The 22,314-nt window shown below is 41.8% G+C and overlaps 1 protein-coding gene and 1 long non-coding RNA gene across 6 annotated transcripts; both read left to right on the top strand.

Moving 5' to 3' along the window:
- Nucleotides 1–10,307: 10,307 nt before the first annotated feature.
- On the top strand, nucleotides 10,308–11,292 carry LOC117497568. The gene is made up of 3 exons (XR_004557431.1): nucleotides 10,308–10,402; nucleotides 10,785–10,957; nucleotides 11,129–11,292. It is a non-coding gene; the product is annotated as an uncharacterized LOC117497568 (long non-coding RNA).
- Nucleotides 11,293–12,094: 802 nt separating this feature from the next.
- Nucleotides 12,095–21,497, top strand: LOC117497530. Of its 5 annotated transcripts, none has more exons than XM_034149495.1 (7): nucleotides 12,095–12,317; nucleotides 12,642–12,698; nucleotides 13,985–14,052; nucleotides 17,245–18,293; nucleotides 18,870–19,025; nucleotides 19,591–19,686; nucleotides 20,181–21,497. In XM_034149495.1, the coding sequence occupies exons 4-7, from the start codon at nucleotides 17,253–17,255 to the stop codon at nucleotides 20,499–20,501; spliced, it is 1,614 nt and encodes a 537-aa protein (XP_034005386.1). In that variant the 5' UTR covers nucleotides 12,095–12,317; nucleotides 12,642–12,698; nucleotides 13,985–14,052; nucleotides 17,245–17,252; the 3' UTR covers nucleotides 20,502–21,497. The 5 variants fall into 5 exon arrangements, 4 of the variants coding, with proteins under 4 accessions (XP_034005386.1, XP_034005384.1, XP_034005387.1 ...); XM_034149493.1 differs by having other exon boundaries at nucleotides 18,870–19,031; XM_034149496.1 differs by lacking the exons at nucleotides 13,985–14,052; nucleotides 17,245–18,293 and having other exon boundaries at nucleotides 18,870–19,031.
- The last annotated feature ends 817 nt before the right edge of the window (nucleotides 21,498–22,314 follow it).

Raw genomic sequence — 22,314 nt, 5'->3', positions numbered from 1 at the left:
TCCTCTCTCCCTCCCTCTCTCCTGACAGCCCGTCAGTTTCTCATGCAGCTCGCTAAAACTTCACTCACGTTTATGTCCATATCGATCAGATCCAGCTCTCCTGATCGGCCTTTATAGAGAGCACCGATCAAACTATTAAGAGTGAATATCGGCCGATAATGACCGGCGGGGCTCCCCCCGTTGACAGTTCACTGTCTAGCACTGGCTTCGTAGTGCACTGATCGATTAGGCTAAGCTAACCTGTAGCTGCTCCCTCCACACTCACAACAACTTCATACAGACATATAGTAGCTGTATTCGCCATACAGGAAACACACATTTAAAACGGTTTTGCCTGCCGTTTTTGTGTACACAAGCATTCATTAATGGTTCGGAAAGTGGCACTGTACCTTAACCTGTTAAGCCCTGAGCCTGTTTTTCAGCTTTCAGGCTCGAAAATGCCACTAACACAACAAAGACTATATCTTCACTTCTAAAAGGGTTACATTAATAATCTTTTTTCTCAAAGCAAGGTTACATCTGTGAGTTGGATGTAGAAGAGGTGTTCCAAATTCCAACATTTCAGAAGCAAGCTGCTCCCTGAACGTCTTCTGTGTGTATGGCTTTGTCCTGCTGGGGTCACTCGTCATCTTGTGCAGCTCCTTGTGGAGAATGAAGCTGTTCACCACGGCAATGTCCACAAAATGGTAAAAAAAGGTCTTGTACCATTTCATAGTTTTGTGGAGAACGCTGTAGTACCCGATCAAAGCCTCAGACACATCCACGCCACCCATGCTTCGGTTGTAGTCCAACACAGCGTCAGGAACGGGAACAGTCTTAGTCTGCCACACACCAGCCTGTTTCACTTTCCGCTGGACCGTCTGACCGCTGAAGGCCTCGTGCACTGTGGAGCACATGGTCACTTCACGGCTGTCCATCCACTTTATGAACAGGAGTTTGCCTTCCCTTATCAGTTTAACGACCTGACAGCCCTACACCTCCATGCTGTGTGAAAACCAGCAAAAAAGAAGGGGAGATGTTCTCAAATAATTCTAATTTAAATGAATACTGCTGTAGGGTACAGGCATATAACAATTAAAAATAAGAGAAGAATAATAATGTAAAATTAAAAACAATGAGAAAAATTAAATAACGGTTGTTTACCATTTCCTCTTTGATACTGAGGTATTCTCCATTCAAGCTCTAATGATCCATATGCTAATGGACAGAGTTTCGTCTTGCCATCTTTCTTTGCATAATGCACTAAAGATTCTAACAGTTGTAATACTAAATCGTCTGCAATTGAAATATTGCTTGTTACTCAGATTTAAATTCCCTCTTTTGCTCCGTAAAATATCCCTTGGTTCAGAACGTACCAAGACAAATTCTAAATTATTGTAGGAAGATCCCACAAAAAGCCATCCTCTCCTGTGGAAGAAAGCACATTAATCTGCCACGTGTGTGTGCAAAACATGTCATGTGATGTGAGACTGATAGCATCAATAGTGGATTGGGTAGGCCGCAGTCATATTCCTGTCTGGATTCTAAACTCAGTTGGCTTGGGTGAACCGGTCCTCTCTTTTGGAGTGAAACTACGTTCCCTGAGATTGACGTCACTGTATCCAAACCTTCTAATTTAGTTTTAAGCTCACCTCTTTCTGGACTTCGCCCCTTTCTAGTCACCCATACACGATTTCTGAATTTAAACGGAAAAGGTGTGATAATTAGATATGACCTGACCTTTGCCCTAGGTAGCTTTTCCATACATAGGAATATATTCAGCCTGGTCAAATTGATTGGAATGTCCCAATTTATTTTACAGTTTTTTATACTCCACTCTTTGGCTGCTCTAATATCTGAGACTTATATGGTACAGACCAGATGGTACAGGTGGGTTCCCATTATCCTGTAAGAGCGACACAACTTTCTCATTTTAAAGTGAGTTGCATTATCCATTCTTATTCTCTCAGTTTTAGGAAAAATACTTAAATGCTCCGCCATTTTAGCAGACACTGTGTTCCCTGTCGGTCTGGTCAGAGGATAAACATGTTTATGACTCCCTCCGTTATCAAAGATCACAAGGAAATACTTGTTCCCACTAGGAGTGCGGGTCAGAAAAGGATCAGCACTAAAACTGATATTTTATGATAATGTTCAGGATGAACTTTCTTGAACCCATCCACCTCTGCACATTGATGACATGTTGACCGTGTGTGTTGTAAGTGCAATCACAGCTTTGGTATGAGGATTTTATTGTTGAGACAATATTTTCTCATCCAAACTAGGCCCACATGGCCTAAACTGCCGTGTAATTCGAGCACAACCTGAGGAGCTTCTACAGGAGGTACATGAATGCTTCCACCCTTTTTCCATATACTAGGAAATATGGCAGTCAGGTGGTTAACTCGTCCCCTGCTTTGAGCAAGTGCATCAACTTCTCTATTTCCCTGATAGTCAAAATCGATCTTATCTGTATGGCTACGAACATGATTCCATTCTAGGTACATGCCCGCCCTTAACTCTGCAATAAGACTCCATTGATAGGCATGTGTCAGCGCTTCACCTTTCACATTGGTTAACTGCCTTTGTTCCCAATAATCAAGCTCTTCTTTACCTGCTTTGTAACAATAATCACTATCAGTAACAAAACGGATGTGTGTTATTTTACGTTTTTTAGCAAAAAGAAGACCCTCAACTGTGCTGTACCCGGAATCACACCTTTTTCTTTGCAAAGTAATTCACCTGAATTAGTTTTCATTATAAAGGCCCAAGTGGCTGCTTGGTCACCTTTTCACAGACTCCCATCTGTAAACAGAGTTATTTTGGGAGCAGCGGTTTTCTGTAAGGGTTTCATTGTTTCCCTTTGTGGCTTACTTCCTGAGGTCCTAAACTCCACATCTGGATCAGACATCATCATCTGCCATTTACCCCATCTACTCATCATGGCTTTTGCTTCCTGAACTGTTTGTTTTATAGCTTCAGATATTGAAGAATAAGGAGTGTATATGCACATTTCGGTACCTTGAGACATTTCCCGCAGGGTTGGATAAAATCTGAACTCAAGTGCAAGATGCTTCTCTTCAGGAGAGAATCTTTCCTCGGTTCTTGACCAAGTCATGGACATGAATAACACCGATTTTTTATCACCCAGGTTCCTTATCTCCACACCTCCTCCTAAATCATTTGTGGTTAGATGAACTTCCAAAGCTTTATCCATATTTCGCATTGTTAGTTTTTGAGAATGGGTCCCAACATACTGTTTTGTGTTTTGATATTGATCTTTTTGTTCTGGTGTTAAAATGATAACTTTTGGAGCTCCCTCTTTTCTTAACAACTGGAGCTATGGCTATTTGAAATCTGACTTGGTTAAGAGATGATTTATTTATTGGTGAGAGCCAAACTCTTCCCCTTGTTCTGGGGTGGGGGTGGGTAGCCTGGTTTGGGAGAGTTCCTTACAATCTCCAGATCTTCCTCTCTGTGTTGAGGCCATAAAACCTTTGAATGGGTCGCTCTGTGGTCTGTTCAGATTTAGATGTTCTTCCTCTCCAGAGGTCATGCCTGTCTTTGACCCTGTGTGCTGCTGTGAGTCTGCAGCACCTCAGGAGCAGAGAAAGGGGGAGATATTTTCCAAAAGTGTAAGCTCCCTCATGAGCAACATAGCACCACATCTAACTCTCCCTGACTTGTTTGTAAAGCGTTCTTTAAGGCCTGAATTGAGTCTTCTGTTATGTAACGGAAAATCCCATTTCCAAAAGGGGTCAGTTTAATAGTCCTTATCATATTATCGCTCTGTGCTTGCATGCTAGGACCTATTCTCTTTGCCAGAGCTGCTGCTATTCATCCTACATGTTTTAGCTCCATATTAGCAGGGTTCACTAACATGGTTGGTTGATCCAGTTTAAGATTTTCAATATCTACCATTATTATTTCCAACATTCCTTTTCCCTGAATATCAGGTCTAACAATGTGTTTTCCTTTAGGAGTATTAGATGGGATACTCATAAGTGGCATTTGTGAGCTATCATCTCCGTAGGATGGAGGTAGGGTCTCAGACATTATACCACCTGCTTGTTGCTCTCTGTCTAAACGGTAGTCTAACAGGAACGTATTTAGGTCGCGGTACGCCCGTGGGTCTGGGCTAAGCTGACCAGGGGGGGCAGAAGGTCCGGATCTAGCTTCTGTGTATCCCTCCCAATCTGTGGCTGGCTCTGAGTCATTAAACTGCGTTCTAACCTCATCTGCCATTTTTTAAGGGTTTAAGTTCACTCTTTTATACACATGCAAGTTCCTAGGCTCTTACTCACGCCGGGTGTACAGTCCGACTATACCGTCACTTGGTTCTAGGTTACTCTCCTGGATTCAGCTAGTGCATGCGGATACCTCAACTAAGAGGGTTATGTATCGAGCTTCGAGCTTTTCCAACAGCCTAGGAACCCTTTCAGACCTATGGTTTATCTTTATTAAATATCCTATTAACTCTTCACCACGTTATGTTTTAACGCAAAAGTTCTAACCGCAGCTCTTTGTCAAGTCCTACCTATAAGTTTCAAAGTAATTGGACAGGTACTGAGCAGTGCTCCTACGGCTGACTTTACTAATAACTACTAGCCACCAAACCTGTGCATTAGGGACCACAGGGGTTTCCCAGTTTGGCTAGGGGAAGAAAAGCCTACTTTTAGCTTCTTTAACAGACAGCAATATCCGATATAATATAACCCTCAGTCCGGTGCAATAGTATCAACTTTAATTACTACACTTTTAGGTATAAATATATTCTAGGATTTGGGTAGGTATTTTAACAAGACTTTCAGCCTGTATTTCGCTGATTTGTGCTCATCGACTTTTGTCACTAGGCCGTTTTGGTTTCTTGTATTTTAACTCTGTAGAAGTACAACTTCTCACAGAGCCCCACGTTGGGCGCCATGTAAGAGTCGGGAGTCATCCGATATAATTTATTCCGAACTTAAATTACTCAGACCTCCTAATTGACCTAACCGAAGTTATTGAGTCTATGTAAGTTTACTGCTTGGCTCAGATCCACCAACGGTCAGCAAGATCTCACCTCTATTAACTCCTGAAGAACCAGGTTCAATTAACTGCTGTTTCAATTCAGACAACCCCCTAAATCTGTTTAAGCAATCCCGAAGGATTTTGATATCAGTAAATGAGGTGTGGCCCTACCTAAGTGTGAGTGTGGCAGGGTGCGATCTTACCTTTCAAGCAGGAGAGGAGAGCGCAGATGTCTTTTAAGTTGTCCCAATCCAAAAGGTGGGATCAGTTTATTTGAAGAAAAATAGGTCCAAACTAATACAGGGTTTTTGCCTTCTCTCGTTACAACATTATCACCATACTAAACCTATCATGCTGTGATCATGTTCTAATATGAAACTTTAATTCACAGTCTTACATTTATTACCAAAATTGTACCTTCTCTGCCCAATTCAGTTGTGACATTTAAAATCTCCCGATAGAATTTAGAGGCTTTTCCTCATTAAAAGACCGTTGTTAATAAAAAGCACATTCAAACTTTCTTTCACCAAATCAGTTCACATCAATTCCATTCCTTTTTTCCCAAACACAGATGGTGGGTACTAATCATTCACAAACACATAACCTAGTTTTCGCACAGATGGCGGGAACCTAGTTTCGCACAGATGGCGGGAAGTTTAACCTAGTTTCGCACAGATGGCGGGAAGTTTAACCTAGTTTCGCTCGGATGGCGGGAAGTTTAACCTAGTTTCGCTCAGATGGCAGGAAGTTTTAACCTAGTTTCGCTCAGATGGCGGGAAGTTTAACCTAGTTTCGCTCAGATGGCGGGAAGTTTAACCTAGTTTCGCACAGATGGCGGGAAGTTTCATTCACAAACACATACCTATTTCCCAAACACAGATGGTGGGTACTAACATTCACAAACACATACCTATTTCCCAAACACAGATGGTGGGTACTAACATTCACACACCCATAGATTTACGCAATAGTTACCAAGTTCGAGAGAACCTTACCGAGAGCAAAAACCCAGCTCTCAGGGAGAGAGCGTTACCGAGAGCCAATATACCAGGGGATCCCCCCCCCCCTGTCTCCCTCTCTCCAAAAAAAAAGTTCCTCCTCATCTGCCAGTGTCTTTATGCTCGAAACCAGGATAGAAAAACCTAAAGACACCTCCTCCATACCCATATTTGTGGAAACTGGGCATGGCCTCTGGTAGAAAGAACTGGACATGACCAGACATATTCTATGGCTCTGGCATAAGACACACCTTCCCATGTTTGTGTAAAAAGGACATGACCCCGACATAACCACCTTTTTGGGGCCTCAATGTATTTCTCCTTAAGTCAGGAGCCCCCCTCCCTGTGTACTGCTGTGAGGGGAGAGGGAAGAAACTGCCTCTTCTCTTATCAGTGACACCCATAAACCATTACAGGCCTTACACACTCAACTTAACAAACCACTTGTGTTTTGTTTATACTGTAAATATAGAACATCATAAAATATGAAGCATTTTCATTGTGGGTTATACAAGAATATGATTGATTATATTTGATTATAATTAACTTTCGTTTTAAGTATTCATCCTAATATGGAGATCTCAACATTGGTCAAATGCTCCAAATACCACCCCTTTCATGTGAACGCGCACCTAACTAGATAGGACACGGCTGGCTTGAGCGATCCACTTGATAACCAGCGTCGTAGTACAGCTTAGCGAGAGCGCGTATGTTTTGGATTAGGCCAACCGGCTAACTCAAACATATCCAGGTTAGGAAAATCCGGCTTCGTAGTACAGGCCTCTGAACCCACTTCAGCATGGAGACTCCTCTCTACAGTTATATTACAATAAACTACATCTTCTTAAGATCTTCATTACACCCCAACCCTTTTCCCTGTTCATACCAGACAGTAGGACTGTAGGGAGAAGCTGCTAGCTGTATCTGTTAAACACTCAGTACTCATGGCAATACTCCAATGTAAACTACAGCTGACTGGAGAATTGCTGTTCTGGATCAACACATTCTCACTCCCAACTCGGCCTATGTTGACGTTATGTCAGGGTCCCTGGCGTCACTTTCCAACGCAAGGGGGGGCCCTTTAGCGTCGAGTTTCAACTATCAGGGAGTCCCATTGACTTGCATAGAGCTCCCTGAACGTTGGTAATAGACGAGTTGGGATCGCGGCGAAATGCTCTCCGCAGATCCATTCTCACAGCGTTTATCAACCTTTTTCTAACTCAATATCAAGCCACACTTATTGTTTTTACTTCTTTATTTTAACTGAATACTGTCTGACTTTTGTTGCCGTCAGTTAGGGGGAGAGTAGGGGCTCAGAAAACTGACATCTGTATTGTTTCATCGTTTTTTCCTTATAATTTTGTATTCTTTTCTAAACCACACGCTGTTATTTACTCAACAATAACACACAATTATCCTTGTGTTTATTTAATTGTTTGATTGTATAATGTCGGACTTTTGGAGTCCGTCAGGACCGAGGATTGGAGCAGCTCATTCGAACACAGGAAGCTATATTTTCAAAATAAGTGTAGGAGCCATTTTATGGGTGTTGTTGGTGTCACAGGCCCAATCCCAAACCACGCCCTACAACCTACCCCTACACACTACCCCTCCGTTTGCGCGTTCGCGCGGAGGGTCCGCCACATTAAGTGCTGTTCCAAACCAACAAGTGTGGAGTGGTGTGGAGGGGGAGTGGGCTATCAAGCCCTCAAACAGCGAGTCTGCAGCGGTGCTGACTTGAGACTGGTCTCTACCTGACCGGAGTCACGCTGTGTGTGTCCGTCAGGAAACACGCTGTTTACAAGTAGTTCCAGCAAACATCCACTGATAAACTGCGATGTTAACAACCTCATGATAACCTCATATTTTTTTAACTTAGGATCGTACCTGTGTTTAGTCTAGAAAAAGGTAAATGTGTGCATTTTATTATAAAGTTGTGTATATTTACAGACTGTTGCAAAAACTAAGAAGCTTATAAACATCAGGTTTAAAACTAAAAGAGCTTTACAAAAAAGTAACACAATGAAAGATGTTTGGAGTTTTATTTGAGTTCTTAATTTACATTTTTTGTCAAAGAGAAGCTGATTTGAAACCGTTGTTACATACAGTTACGGCATTTCCTGTTTCTGCCGGAGAGAGGGGAGTTTGTCCCAAAGCTTGCCGCTGTATTTACTCCCTCCATCTGACAGGAGGGAGCCTCGTTGAGCTGCGAGTGTGGCTACAGACGGAGTTCAGTTCAAAGGCCCCCAGTGTTTCTCAATCGCGAGTAAAGCTGCTTCAGAGCCACTATTTCAAGCATACTACGTCATCGAGTGCCGCCGAAGTACTGTTCCAATCTCCAGCATACTTGGAAATCTACCGAGCCCGGCGTACTCCGTTTGGAGAAATATCGAGTCTGCACATGAGTAGACTCCGCGGTCTTAAAATCCCCACAATGCTTTGCGCACGGACCAATTTCCCCAAATCTGTGGCGGAAGATGTAAGGAGGCGGGGCCTCTCCTATGACGCACACCTGCACACTTGCTAGCGTGTTCCACACTTCGTTTTCCGAATGCCAGGAAGTATTCTTGACTCCCTTCTGCAGCAAGATGCTCGGCAGACATGTGCTACCAAGCAAGCGTACTCGCGATTGAGAAACACCCGGAGTTCACTCCGCCACGGAGGGGTAGGGTCGAGGGAGTGGTTTGGGATTGGGCCACAGTTTAACCTGGGCGGATCGCCGCTTACCTGGGAGGGTCACAGTTTAACACAGATGAAGACTTCTCCACGCTGCTTTCAAACTGTGAGTAAACACCGTGTGCTTCACTTGGAGGCTGTCTGAAGTGTACACAGGTCTCAGATGGACTTGGTATCACATTAAGAACGATATTCAGTAATAAGTCTGGCAACAATAGCTGGTTTAAATGATTTATTGGAGCTCGCAATGTTTTGAACAGACATCCCCAGTCAACTCGTTTCTTTTTTTGTAGTCCTCGCTGTTCGCGTCCGGATATCGCCATCGTAACCACAACCTCACACACTGGTACTGAATGTGCATCAAAGTCTTCCTACCGAGCCAAATATACCAAAAGATGTATGTAAACGACACAAGAAGCGATCGAAATGTGTATTTCAGTCGAAGGCCACGCCCCTCACATCTGTGCCCCAGTTGATCGGGGAACCAGTTAATCCGGAACACCGGTCCACATTAATACAAATGATCCCAATACGTATGATTGTATGAAAAGATCTTAAAATCAATACAAATGTATTTATTATAAACGTTAGTCCTTAACATCTATCACTGTGTATATCACCTTTCAAACATCTTTTAAAAGTTGATCAAACCCCACACAGCTCAGTAAAGACTGTGAAATGTTGACTTTATTTGATCATTTCAGTAAAAACTAACGTTCATATTTCTCTTTTTGATTATAATACTGATGAACGTTCAAAACAAAGCACTTTGGCAACTTACCACATACGTTTTAAACAGCGCTTCGCGATTGTCAAGGGGGGGGGGGGGGGGGGGGGGGGGGTAGTGGAGTACAGAGCTTCGTGACCGCGGAGCGTGTGTACGTTGTGATCAGCTGTTTCAGCGCAGGGCTGCTGTACAGACCGACGTTAACAGCAGCCCTGTCTGTGCACACGGAGACCGACTCTGTGCACCCCTGTTTATAAAGGAAGTTTGAAACCTCCTTTCCTTTCATTTAGAGAATTCGAACGGCACTTATCATGGCTGCCACTGAGGGACTTCCGGGTCATTTCACAACCTGTCGTACAATGGACAGCTTCCCCCCCCCCATCTATGTATATACTCGCATTTTAGACTCTGTTACTAACTGTATATCTGTAGACTTGGTATATCTTAGATGTCCGGTTAGGATGTATTAGAACGAAACCTAAAATGAAAATTGTAAATAAGCCATCTGTATGTCAAATATGTCTTATATGTCTTAAATGATATGATGATTTGGAAATGGGGGACCCTGATGTAAACAAGACGAAAGTCTTTCTCTGGTCTGCATCCCCTTAACAATTGTATGTTTTGAGCTGTACTGTACTGTACCCAATATACAAGCTGTTAATAAACTTTTCAATCAATCAATCAATCAATCAATCACTCCGTTAGGAAGGTTCCTAAGCTAAATGGACTATTCGACCGCAACCCTAGTATTACAAAGTTGACCCAGCAACTTTACACCAGTGGGAGAGGCAGAACTGCTCTTTCTTTTCAACATAACTTAAGTTACACATGATTTCTTCCAAGTGGTTTGGCTTGTTAAAAACATCTTACATTTAGATACATTATGATACAGGAAATTGCTGGCTTTGTGGTTCCAGAAGTACCCGACTATGCCTGACTTTTGTGCAGCCTACGGATGCTCTAATCGCCGCAGTCTGGAAACAAGAACCCGTGGAATCACCTTTCACGTGTAAGATATGACAATATTATGACTATAATTAGGATAATCGTAAATTCCTTAGTGGATGTATGTACATTACAAGTTCTGCTACACAGGATCAGTGGGGCTATGTGAGATAATAGTATTGCAAGATAGTTGTTGACCCAGCCTCTTTAGAATATGTTGCTACCATTTCTTTACACAATTATTTAATGTTTCTTTTGGACACCTTTTTTATAACTCTTAGTGTGGTTGTCTTATTCTTAAAGTATACATACATACATACAATTACCCCAAAAATATGATAATTTTCGGTGTGTATTTTTGTCCTTACCCTTAATGTTAAAGGAAAGAAGGGAGGAAAATGTTGACAATAATTGATATATCTGGCTACCTTTCTCATGTTTTTAAGGTTTCCCAAAACCGGAGAGAGGAGGAGGCAGTGGGAAGCTGCCCTAAGAAGGCAGGACACTGCTCTGCAGTGAGCACTTCAGTTGTGAGGACTTTGACAGGACGGGGCAGACTGTCCGGCTTAAAGATGGTGTTGTGCCAACAGTATTCAACTTCCCAGCTCATCTTCAAAGGGTATGTGTATCATTGGCCAACAAGAATTCAAGGTGTATAAGATTGATATATAAATATGTGATTAAATGTCACACTTTAGTTTTTCTTTCTGCAAGTTTAGGAATAAATAATGTGTTGTGTATTACAGCACATTTTAAACACTCAAAATGTCTTTAATTATGTTTATTTTAGCCGGAAGCAACAAGAAGCACAACCACTTCTAGAAGAGCGGAAGATGAACCTCAGCCTAATGTTGTGAGTATTCTGAATGTGGCCAAGACCAGAGAGATGGTCATTGATTTCAGGAGGGTGAGGACGTCTCCTCTGCCCCTGTGCATTCTGGGAGAGGATGTGGCAGTTGTGGAGGACTACAAATACCTGGGAGTGCACTTAGACAATGGGCTGAACTGGAGGATCAACACTGACGCTGTGCACAAGAAGGGGATGAGCAGACTCTATTTTCTGAGGAAGCTGAGATCCTTCCACGTATGCAGCAAGATGCTGGAGATCTTCTACCGGTCTGTGGTGGCTAGTCCACTCTTCTTTGCTGCGGTCTGCTGGGGGGGCAGCATCAGAGCCGGTGACACCAGCAGGATCAATAAACTGATCAGGAAAGCTGGGTCAGTCATCGGCATCAAGCTGGACCCCTTTGAAGCTGTGGTGGAGAGGAGGACACTGAACAGGCTGTTGTCCATCATGGATAACCCCACCCATCCTCTCCACCTGCAGCTGGACAGTCAGCGGAGCTCCTTCTCCAACAGACTGCTGCAGCTCCACTGCCATAACTCTGTACAACAAATCACCTCTGGCTGGAAGAGAACTCTCTGCTCCATAGTTTCTCTTGAATATAACCACGTTGTACATTTTACACATATATAATCTGTTCAATATTTAAAGGTGGGGTAGGTAAGTTTGAGAAACCGGCTGGAGATACACTTGTTGTTATATTCCATGGAATGCTCTTAACATCCCGATAGCAATGAATATCTGAAGTGCTTTGACAAAAAATCCATAAAAAAATATCATCTGTGGAAGCTGTAGTACTGTAAAAACTGATTCTGACCCCTTTTAGATGTTACATGTTTTAATCTAGCCTTTTTTAATAGATTTGAATGTGTTATAGCATCCTTCTTATATTTTTTAATTAATCTTAACATATTTTGTCACTGTTTAAAACAAGTTCATTTCATTCATTTAAAAATAATTAGAAAAAATTATGTACCATTTAATTACCACATAATACTGTCCTGTCTGCGCATGTGCATACACAAGCAGACCGCCACTTTTCCCTCCATTTTCCATTCGGAATCGGAAGGACAGGACTGCCTGTGTATAGCTCCGCTGTCGTGAGGTGAACATTCTCCACGGCTCTCCGTTTTAAGTAAGTAGGCTAGCTAATTTATAGCATTGGGTGTATTATATTATACTTAAATAGGTAGCTTTTTGATAGATTAACATTAGCAAACGTTAACGTAGGCCTACAGCAGCTAGCTAACTGTTAGCCTAGCTTAGTTGTGTAGTAATGTTTAAGTAATTTAAATGAAGTGTAACATGCATCATTAACATTATAAGATAACTTAATACTGCTCTCAAGTTAAATACGTGTTAAATTCAATCTTTGTCTTGTTAGACTTTATTATTAGTTGTTGGCTAATACAAGTTGAATGTTAAACTGCCTGTTCCTATGGCTTTTTTTTTTTTGTAGCTTCAACTTCCCCGCTGCCCGGCTTGTATACTGGCCATGCTGTCTTCCTGACCGACTGTAAGTATGTTTTATTTTATTCTTATCACTGTGGTAATATTAGGACACAACTAAACATATGAAATCACGTTGGTAAGGGTGCTTTTGGTAACGTTACTCTCTGGCGGCAAGGGGTTAATGTTACCGCGGCTAACGTTCATATCTTGGTCTTATAAGCGCTTTCACACCGGACCGGAGTACTTTCCCCCCCGAACTAGGGGGGAGGGGGGGTAGTCTTAGTTTCGCCAACACCGTATATAATATGCTATAAGACAAAATGCGTCTATGATGTATTTTCGATCTTTCCAATCCAGACGAGAGATCTTTCTCTCCCCCGTGCCCCGTCTGTGTGCGAGGGGGCGGGGCAGTTTACACACAGGCGGCTGCTACATGCATTCAACACACGGCGGAGAGAGAACTAAGCGCTCCGAGGTGTGTTTAAATGTTACCCGTCTTGAGGTGGACTCTTTGCCAAAAGTGAGAAATAATTGATTGGTTTTGGCTATGGAATAGAATATTGTAGCGACCCGGTATAGGGTGCTGTGTGGGTCACTCAAGCATCCCCGGCTCTCTGCCAATCACAGAGCGGCACAGTAATGCTGGTCGGCGTGCGGGCCTGTGGTTGGGGGAGCAAAGGTGTGTGTGTGTGTGTGTGTGTGTGTGTGTGTGTGTGTGTGTGTGTGTGTGTGTGTGTGTGTGTGTGTGTGTGTGTGTGTGTGTGTGTGTGGTGTGTGTGTGTGTGTGTGTGTGTGTGTGTGTGTGTTGTGTGTGTGTGTGTTGTGTGTGTGTGTGTGTGTGTGTGTGTGTGTGTGTGTGTGTGTGTGTGTGTGTGTGTGTGTGTGTGTGTTGTGTGTGTGTGTGTGTGTGTGTGTGTGTGTGTGTGTGTGTGTGTGTGTGTGTGTGTGTGTGTGTGTGTGGTGTGTGTGTGTGTGTGTGTGTGTGTGTGTGTGTGTGTGTGTGTGTGTGTGTGTGTGTGTGTGTGTGTGTGTGTGTGTGTGTGTGTGTGTGTGTGTGTGTGTGTGTGTGTGTGTGTGTGTGTGTGTGTGTGTGTGTGGCCTGTTTCCGACTCCTATTGTGGAACGTTACAATATAATCATTTAATGTCTAAACATTTAGCAAAAGTGCACCACATCCAGTAATATTTAGGCTCTATTTAAAAAGAAAAACGTAACATTGTTTGTCACAAAGAATTTTGTAGGATTTTGAGTCATTGGCCTAACACAAGTTAGTAATCATTAGCAATCAATTACCTTTTTTCATTTACCATTATTATTTTTCATTTCTGCTCATCTTTATTTTTATTGCAGGTTTTTCTATCTGATGTTGGTGTGATGTAGAACAGAACCTTACTCTTTGGGGACCTCATGTTGTTTTGGTAAGTCAATTTATCAAACAAATTCCTTACTCTTCAAGTTTTGAGCAAACTATTAGGATTTTCGTTTAGTTCACTCTGCTTAGAGATCCAAATTATTTGTAGATCACCATGACCCAAAGGTGACTGTGAAACTCCATCACTAATGTTTGATTCCCCCCCCCCCCCCTTTTCTCTCTTTGGTGTTTGTCTAGTTTATGTGGCAGTGTAAAGACTGTGGCGCTGAAGTGTCTAAGCGATCACAAATTCTCAAACATTACAGACTAAAACATAGTCATTTTGGGCGTGGCCATCATATTAAGTGTATATATCCTGATTGTCCATGCATTTTTAAGGCTTGGAATACTCTTTTGGTACACTTGTCAAGGAATCACACCAATACCTCAAAGCCCTCTGCTGACATATTTACTACATTTTCCTGTCATCTATGTGGCTGTAGTGAACTCGGAACAGAACGTGATTATTTTGTGCACATAAGCCATCATCTGAGAAACAATGAGACAGTCACTTGTATGTTTAAAGGCTGTGCATACAAATCCAACATATACAGCACCTTCAAGTCACACAAAAGACGGAAGCACAGCTTGCATTCATTGGTAGATTTTAAGGACGGTGTTGTACAAGGAACTTGTGTAGGTGAAACTGGAGAGCCTGGTGTTTCAAACAATGAGGACATTTGCGATGAAAGTCAGTTTGATGATGTTGATTTAGATACGTCGAAGGATCAGCCAGAAATAGAGCAAAAAATTGCGGCAGAGTTATTAAAGCTGGAAAATATTTTTCATGTGCCAAGTGCTGCAGTTGATGAATTGCTGGAAGAATTTCAATATTTGTTGAGCACAGCATCTTTGTGTAGTACAAGAAATGTGATCCATGACACACTAAATAGTTACAATCTACAAGTTGACCAGTCGGTCATTGAAGAACTTGCATCTGCTCTGTGTACATCTAATCCTGTGTATAAGGCTATTGGTAAAGGTTGTCCTTTGGCAACATCCTTTAAACGCAAGCAATACTATAAACACAATTTTAAAGTTGTGGAACCCATAGAATATATCTTGGATGAGAAAGATAAAAGAACGCTACAGTATGTTCCACTATTAAAGTTTTTGCAGCAGCTTTTCACTGATGGTCACATTCTTAACAAAGCATTAGACAGTCAACTCATATCAGAGGATAGAGGAGAAGAAGTGGTATACAAGTCTTTTCGAGATGGTTTGTTTTTCAAGGATAACCATTTTTTGTCAGGAGGTGAATTGCGAGTGTTACTGAATTTGTATGTCGATGACTTTGAGATTTGTAATCCGCTTGGCACATCTCGTAAAAGCACAAGATCTGTGGCGTTTATTGGACTCTCAGCAATTTACCACCAGGTTGCCATTCTTCGTTATCTTCTATTTATTTGGCCTTACTCTGCAGGTCTGACGATGTGCGAACATATGGCTATGAAAGGGTCCTAGAGCCCTTGTTGAGGGATCTTGTCATTTTGGAAAGTCAAGGTATTTTTATTGCACAGCTTGGAGATTGTGTTAAGGGCACAATACAGTGTGTCATAGCTGACAATTTGGGAGCACATGGAGTAGCTGGATTTCTTGAGAGTTTTTCAGGTGGGTACATTTGCCGTTTTTGTGTGGCACAAAAGTCTGAAATTCAGGAGAGGGAAGTGAGTTCAGGTGCATTTACTCTCCGAAGCAAGGAGATGCATGAAACGCATGTCAGATCAGCACAGGAAAATCAAAAACATTGTTATGGTGTTAAAAGAAGTTGTGTTTTCTCTGCACATCTTTCTCATTTCAATGTCTGTACTGGCTACCCTCCAGATATTGCACATGACATCTTTGAAGGCATATTACCAGTCGAGTTGGCACACTGCCTCAATTTGTTCATTTCCAAAAGATATTTCACCCTTGAAAATCTCAATGAGTCCATTAAGAAATTCCCTTACAAGTGGACAGACAAGAGTAACCGTCCTCATGCTATTCCCAGGGCATTCACGGTGAAGAAAACTATTGGAGGAAATGCTCACGAAAATTGGAGTCTTTTGCGATTGCTTCCATTTTTGGTTGGACAGTTGGTGCCCCCAGATGAGCCAGCCTGGCAGGTCGTTTTGGACCTTAAAGATATCGTCGAACTAGTTGTTGCACCAGTGCACACGACACAATCCATTGCTTTCCTTGAAGCCAAGATTTGTGACCATAGACATAGGTTACAAGAGGTGTTTCCGGGTATAAAGATCTTGCCCAAACATCATTTTGTGGAACATTATCCACAGATGATCCGGTCTTTTGGCCCACTAGTTGGGATGTGGACAATGAGGTTTGAGGCGAAACACAGTTTTTTTAAGCAGGTAGTCCGCCACACACGCTGCTTTAAAAACATACTCTTGTCCCTGGCGGTGAAGCATCAGTTCATGATGGCATATCATTTGGAGTCAGTCACAACCGAAAAGTCTAGCCTGACTGTCTCAGCTGTTTCAACGGTCTCTGTTGATATTTTGCATCAGGATGTACAGAAGGTCCTACAGCTGAGAGACCCTGATATTGCTCACATTCAGCTCACAAAGAATGCATCTGTTAATGGAGTGAACTACAGGGAGGGTATGGTTATTGCTCATGGCTCTGCTGGTGGCTTGCCAGAGTTTGCAGAAGTTATCCAGATGGTTGTTGTGGAACAGAGCTTGAGCTTTATTGTTAAAGAGCTGAGTGCTTGGTATAGGGAGCATTTTAGGGCATTTGAGTTATGTCCCACGTCACAAGTCTCTCTCATTCAACTTGGCGCCTTGGTAGACCAGTACCCCTTGGCAGATTACAGGATTGGAGGACGGCGAATGGTGACACTTAAACGATTCATACACATAAAAGGTTAGGACAGTCATTTGTGTTGTGTTCATGTGTTGCATGAGTTGACATTAAGACACTAAATATGGTAACAAGAGGGTTGCTTTACAGGAGGATTAATTTTGTTTTTAGTCAAATTGAAACTATAATCCTTGTGGGAATTTTTTTATGGAAGGTATCCAGTCCTCTGACGTCTTCCTTAGCTAAATTACCCTCATGTTGCCATGTATTATAGAAATGTGCATGTTAATTAAACTTACCTACTCTAACTTTGTTCATAATAAAAGTGTATACTTAAGTAACAACATTGTCAAATATTTATTTAACAACATGTTGTTTTGTGTCTTTTAACAATTAGATTGAAGAATGGCACGACATCTGAAGTTGAGGGTCATTGTGGACACGGATGACTGTAGAAGACTTGATCTCCATTCAGGAATGCCAAAAACTCTGACAGAGTTACACGATACAATTTGCCAAGCATTTGGAATTGAAAGAGACTTTCGTATTCAGTTCATGGATCCTGACTTCAATAATGATTTCATGAATGTTACATCAGTACAAGACATACAGGACCGAAGTACGATCAAGGTGGTGTACATACTTGATGATGTGGGTTCGAGTCCATCTTCTTCAGTGCAGAATGCTCCCAGCACTCCTGGATCATCTGGAGCACCAGTAAGCAGGCAAACATCTTCCAGTGTGTCGTCATTATCCTCAACAAACTCGGATAGCACCATTATTCTGCCACGTACAGACACTGAACTGAGAACACGTGCATGGCCACGCAAATTCCCCATTCCTCTCTTTCCATACAATGTAGAGGTGCAGCTTCGACGTGGAAATGAGAGCTTCAGAGAAACTGGCACTCGACTGCAGATCACACCAGGGCTGAAATCGGACATCTTGGAGAAGCTAGCCGAGGACATTTTCCAGTATACGGCATATCCACAAAATCTCCAAATAGAGGAGGTAGCAGGGGCACTCGTCCAAAAATGTCCCTGTTTGAAAGAACCATCTGCCACTGGTTACTATGGCTGGATGATTAGCCTAAAATATAAAATGGCTAATTACAGGACAAAGATGCGAAACCTTGGCTGTCCAGAAGTGACTGTAAATGCTTTGAAAAACAAATCAAGTGATGAATGCATCCCAGCCAAAAATGTAAAGAAACCTAAAAAGGCTGAAGTCAACTATTGTCCTTCACACCCTGCTGGCGAAACAGATGAAAGCCTAGAAAATCTGAGACTTGAACTATTGAATGATGTCAGACAAAGAAGCAATGCACCGTGTGTAAAACAGAAGATGTCCAAAACATTCTCCTACAGAAGAAAAGAGGTGGTGCAGGGAAATCTATCTGCTGGAGAGTTCAAAGCCAGGTGGCCTGCACTTTTCCATATTGATGAGGTAAGTTATATATTTCACATGGTGAATGTATGGTGAAATGTCTATTTATCGTACACATTGAGCTGATACAGAGCAACATGATCATACATTTGAAATGGTGTTTCTGTCCATCTGATAAGTCCAATATTCACTATCTTTTAGCTCTGTTTTTGCTCTCCACCAACTCCTTAGTAAAGTATTTGGCTCTTTAGCTGCTCAATGTTCCGCTTTCCTCACCAGCTATTCTCTAACTGTATCTGTCTGCTGTTTGATTGTCTGAAGAAAACAGCTGCTGCTGGAATTGGGGTTTTCACTTTATACCTCAACATTTTACCCATTGTCAATTAAAAAAAGTATTAGCAAGGTTTAAACAACCATACAGCTTACAGGTCTAGTTTTAATTCCTTGCAATTACCTTAGATTAATAGAAATACTTTGGTTAGAACACACTGTACACCAATACACATCTCATCAAGGACTTGGTTAAAGAGGTCAAAATGAGAATCTATCCTTTAATTATATAGTAGATACAAAATATCATTACACCAATGGCTGAATGTGCTCTTTGTCTTCTGTCGTTTTGTTTTTGCATAACAGATACATGCTGAATTCCAGCGCATAACAACTATCCCACTTGAAACGGCCTTCATGGCGCAGTTGGACAGCCATCTACCTCAGCTGACATCTGTCTTCCAGAAGAAGGGAGGAGTTGTTGGCCAGAAACTAGCCAAACATCTGGCGATTTTGCAAAAGGTAAATGTGTGTATACACTGTTTTATACAAATTGTCATATACTCTGTGGAGCAATTTTATGAAATGTACCTGTCTAGTACCGTATAGAGCCCCATTTGCCTAACAACAGCCTGGATTACTTGCCAGGTGCAAGAATGCAAGACACTTTTCTAAGGAAATCTGATCTTAATAATGCAATAGTGGCATACTGGTTAGAGAAGCAGGCTTGTGACTGTAAAGGTGCAAGTTCAATCCCCAGGTGGGGAAAGTGAAAAAGCAGAACCTGCCTTGAGCAAGTCACTTAATCCTCAGTGGCCAACAGATCAGACTGTGGTTGTACTTGGCAGATTCCAGGTGTGAACTGTGAAGAACAGAGCATTGCTCTTGGTGAAAAGTCCCTGGATGAGTAGAATTAGTAAACAGTGCTATCGCCCTAACACATTCAGACCTCTGACATTGTAATACATTTAAGTCACAATTCTTTAACATACTTTAGGTCAGTCCATTTACATGTATAATGAAGTCATTGCAATATTGTTATTATTGATGTATTTAGAAATATTTTAATTGTAATTTTTTTACACAGGCAACAAGTGATGTTAACCTTAAAAGGGAAGCAATCCTCAAGGCACTTTGCATCCACCTTGGTGAGGATGATGGACATCTCATTCGGGAGTATATGGTGAGTCATTGTAATTGCATTTGCCAGTCACATGTAGTGTTTTAAGATCCTAGTTTCAGGCATCAATTTTAGATAATTATTTTTTACCTTATAAGAAGCATGAAGGTTGAGCATATTTATATGTATGAATGTTGATATTCATCAACAGACTAAAGCATTTCAAACCATCACCTTGTTTCTTTATACGATGAGGTTGGCTTTATTCATTGTTTTTCTTATTGTCCAATGGAAAGACCATAATCAACAATGTCTTAGTCCACCTGTCAATCCTCTCTGACTTCTGACACTCATCACCAAGCTTATTGGGTCGTACGTAAATCTTTAAAAACACCTCACACATATTTAGTTTGATTCAGAAATATATACAGTATGACCAGCTTTGTTTTAAGGGATTAATAGGTATGTGAGCAATATTACAAAAAATGTATAAGATAAAGTATGTCATTAAAATTACATATATTGAATGAATACATGTTTTTTCTTTAAATATACAGGACATCGGAGGAGATGACATCACCAGAGACCTGCAGAAATCTACCATGGGCGTATACGTCATCAACAAGGATGGTGGAGAACCTGGACATTATGACGACGTTGGGATTTTTGTTGAAGGACTAATCATTCTGGACAACATTGGATCTGTAGCCCGAGCTTGTGCCATCATGCTGGGAGTCATCTATACACTGAACATGGCTTACCCCAAAGAGCTAAGGTACTACTATGAATTCATTCAGAAAGTGCTCTTGCAAATGGATGGTGAAAGGCTTTCCCCCAAAGTCCTTGGACTGAAGAACAAGATACATGCTGGACTGTAGGATTTCTTCAGCCGCTCTTGTGAACCGATGCCACTAAAGCATTACAAAAACACCAGTCAAACCTCAAAGGTTGGGAGAAGAATGTGGAAATGTTGATGGACTTAGAAGACATGTATTAATGTGTGGAAGGTTATATTCTCCTCAGCTGTTTAAGTCACATGCTTCATGTTACGTCAGGATTTATTCTCTGTCTGTTTCCACTGCACTTTGTTGCATTTCGTTTTTATCAAAACGGCAACTTTTTCTACCTTAGCCAAGCGTAAAACATTTTATTTTTTATATTGGCAATTTACATCTAGTTCTGGAGAAGAATGTAAAAATATTACATGTATTAATGTGTAGGTTATATTCTCCTCAGCTGTGTAAGTCACATGCTTCATGTTACGTCAGGATTTATTCTCTGTCTGTTTCCACTGCACTTTGTTGCTGTCATGGCCTCCACCTCTGCCTAGTCTGTCTCTCCCCATGCGTGTGTGTGTCCACAATCCAATCACCTCTGCTATAAGACTCCGGCCCTGACTCCTCCACTTCGCCATATCGTAGACTCTGTAACCACAGTCAGTCACGTCTCCTGTGCCTGCAGCTTCAAGCCAGCCTGACTCCTATCCTGTCTCCAGACCACCTCCAACGTTGGACCCTGTCCCGCTCCTCCAGGCTCTTCTCCCTGCACTCTCCAACCTGGTCAGACCTCCGTTCCCTTGGACTCCGTCTAGCTTCCCTGGCTCAGACCCCCCTGCCCAGTAATATTCAATAAACGTTATTATTGTGTTTGAAACTCCTGCCTCCTGTCTCTGCTCAGCTCCTGGGTTCCCTGCTAGCCTTAACAGTGGCCAGATTGTACTGTTAAGGCTAACAGGGAACCCAGGAGCAGAGAGTTTCAAGCAAAATAATAACGTTTATTGAATATTACTGGGCAGTAGGCAGGGGGGTCTGGGCCAGGGAAGCTAGACTGAGTCCAAGGGAGAGGGGAACGGAGGTCTGACCAAGTTGGAGAGTGCAGGGAGAAGAGCCTGGAGGAGCGGGACAGGGTCCAACGTTAGAGGTGGTCTGGAGACAGGATAGGAGTCAGGCTGGCTTGAAGCTGTGGTTACAGAGTCTACGATATGGCGAAGTGGAGGAGTCAGGGCCGGAGTCTTATAGCAGAGGTGATTGGATTGTGGACACACTCACACACGGTGGAGGCCATGACAGTTGCATGTTTTTATTCGAATCAGAAGATGTTTTGTGTAAGACACATGCTTCATGTTACGTCATTTTGTACAAGATAATAAAGTAAGAGTATGTATCAAATATGATGTTTGTTTTTTATTTTAATATATTGAAAGTTAACATAGTAATAATGGCTGAAAATGTTTAATTAAATTCAACTTAATTTTTGTATGTAGAAATTAAACTATTGAATTGATCTGAATGTACAAAAAGAAAAAAGGTTACTGTTACATAATCCATTTTAGTATACTTAACATGGGTTTAGTGAGTACATTTTACTCGGAATAGTTGAGGTGAAAATTATCAGTATAATTAAATTGAAATTACTCAAAATAGTTTAACTGAAAATTATCAGTATAATTAAGTTGAAATTACTCAAAAATAATAAGTACAGTGAACTTAAAAAATAAATCTGGATTTAGATAACTTTGTTTTGTGCATCCACTTACCTTAATAAAATTAAGTAAATTCAACATAACAATTTTTTCAGTGTACTGTAAAAAGCACGACCAATCATCTGAGCCGGCCCGGCTAAAATAACTGGATGGCCTACCTGCCTGTCAGCCTTCCATCTGTGCACAAACTTATCTCGTGCCCTCATTGG

The sequence above is a fragment of the Trematomus bernacchii genome, unplaced genomic scaffold (genome assembly GCF_902827165.1).
Source record: "Trematomus bernacchii unplaced genomic scaffold, fTreBer1.1, whole genome shotgun sequence".
Lineage (NCBI taxonomy): Eukaryota > Metazoa > Chordata > Actinopteri > Perciformes > Nototheniidae > Trematomus > Trematomus bernacchii.
This window is presented reverse-complemented; position numbering and strand designations above follow the sequence as displayed.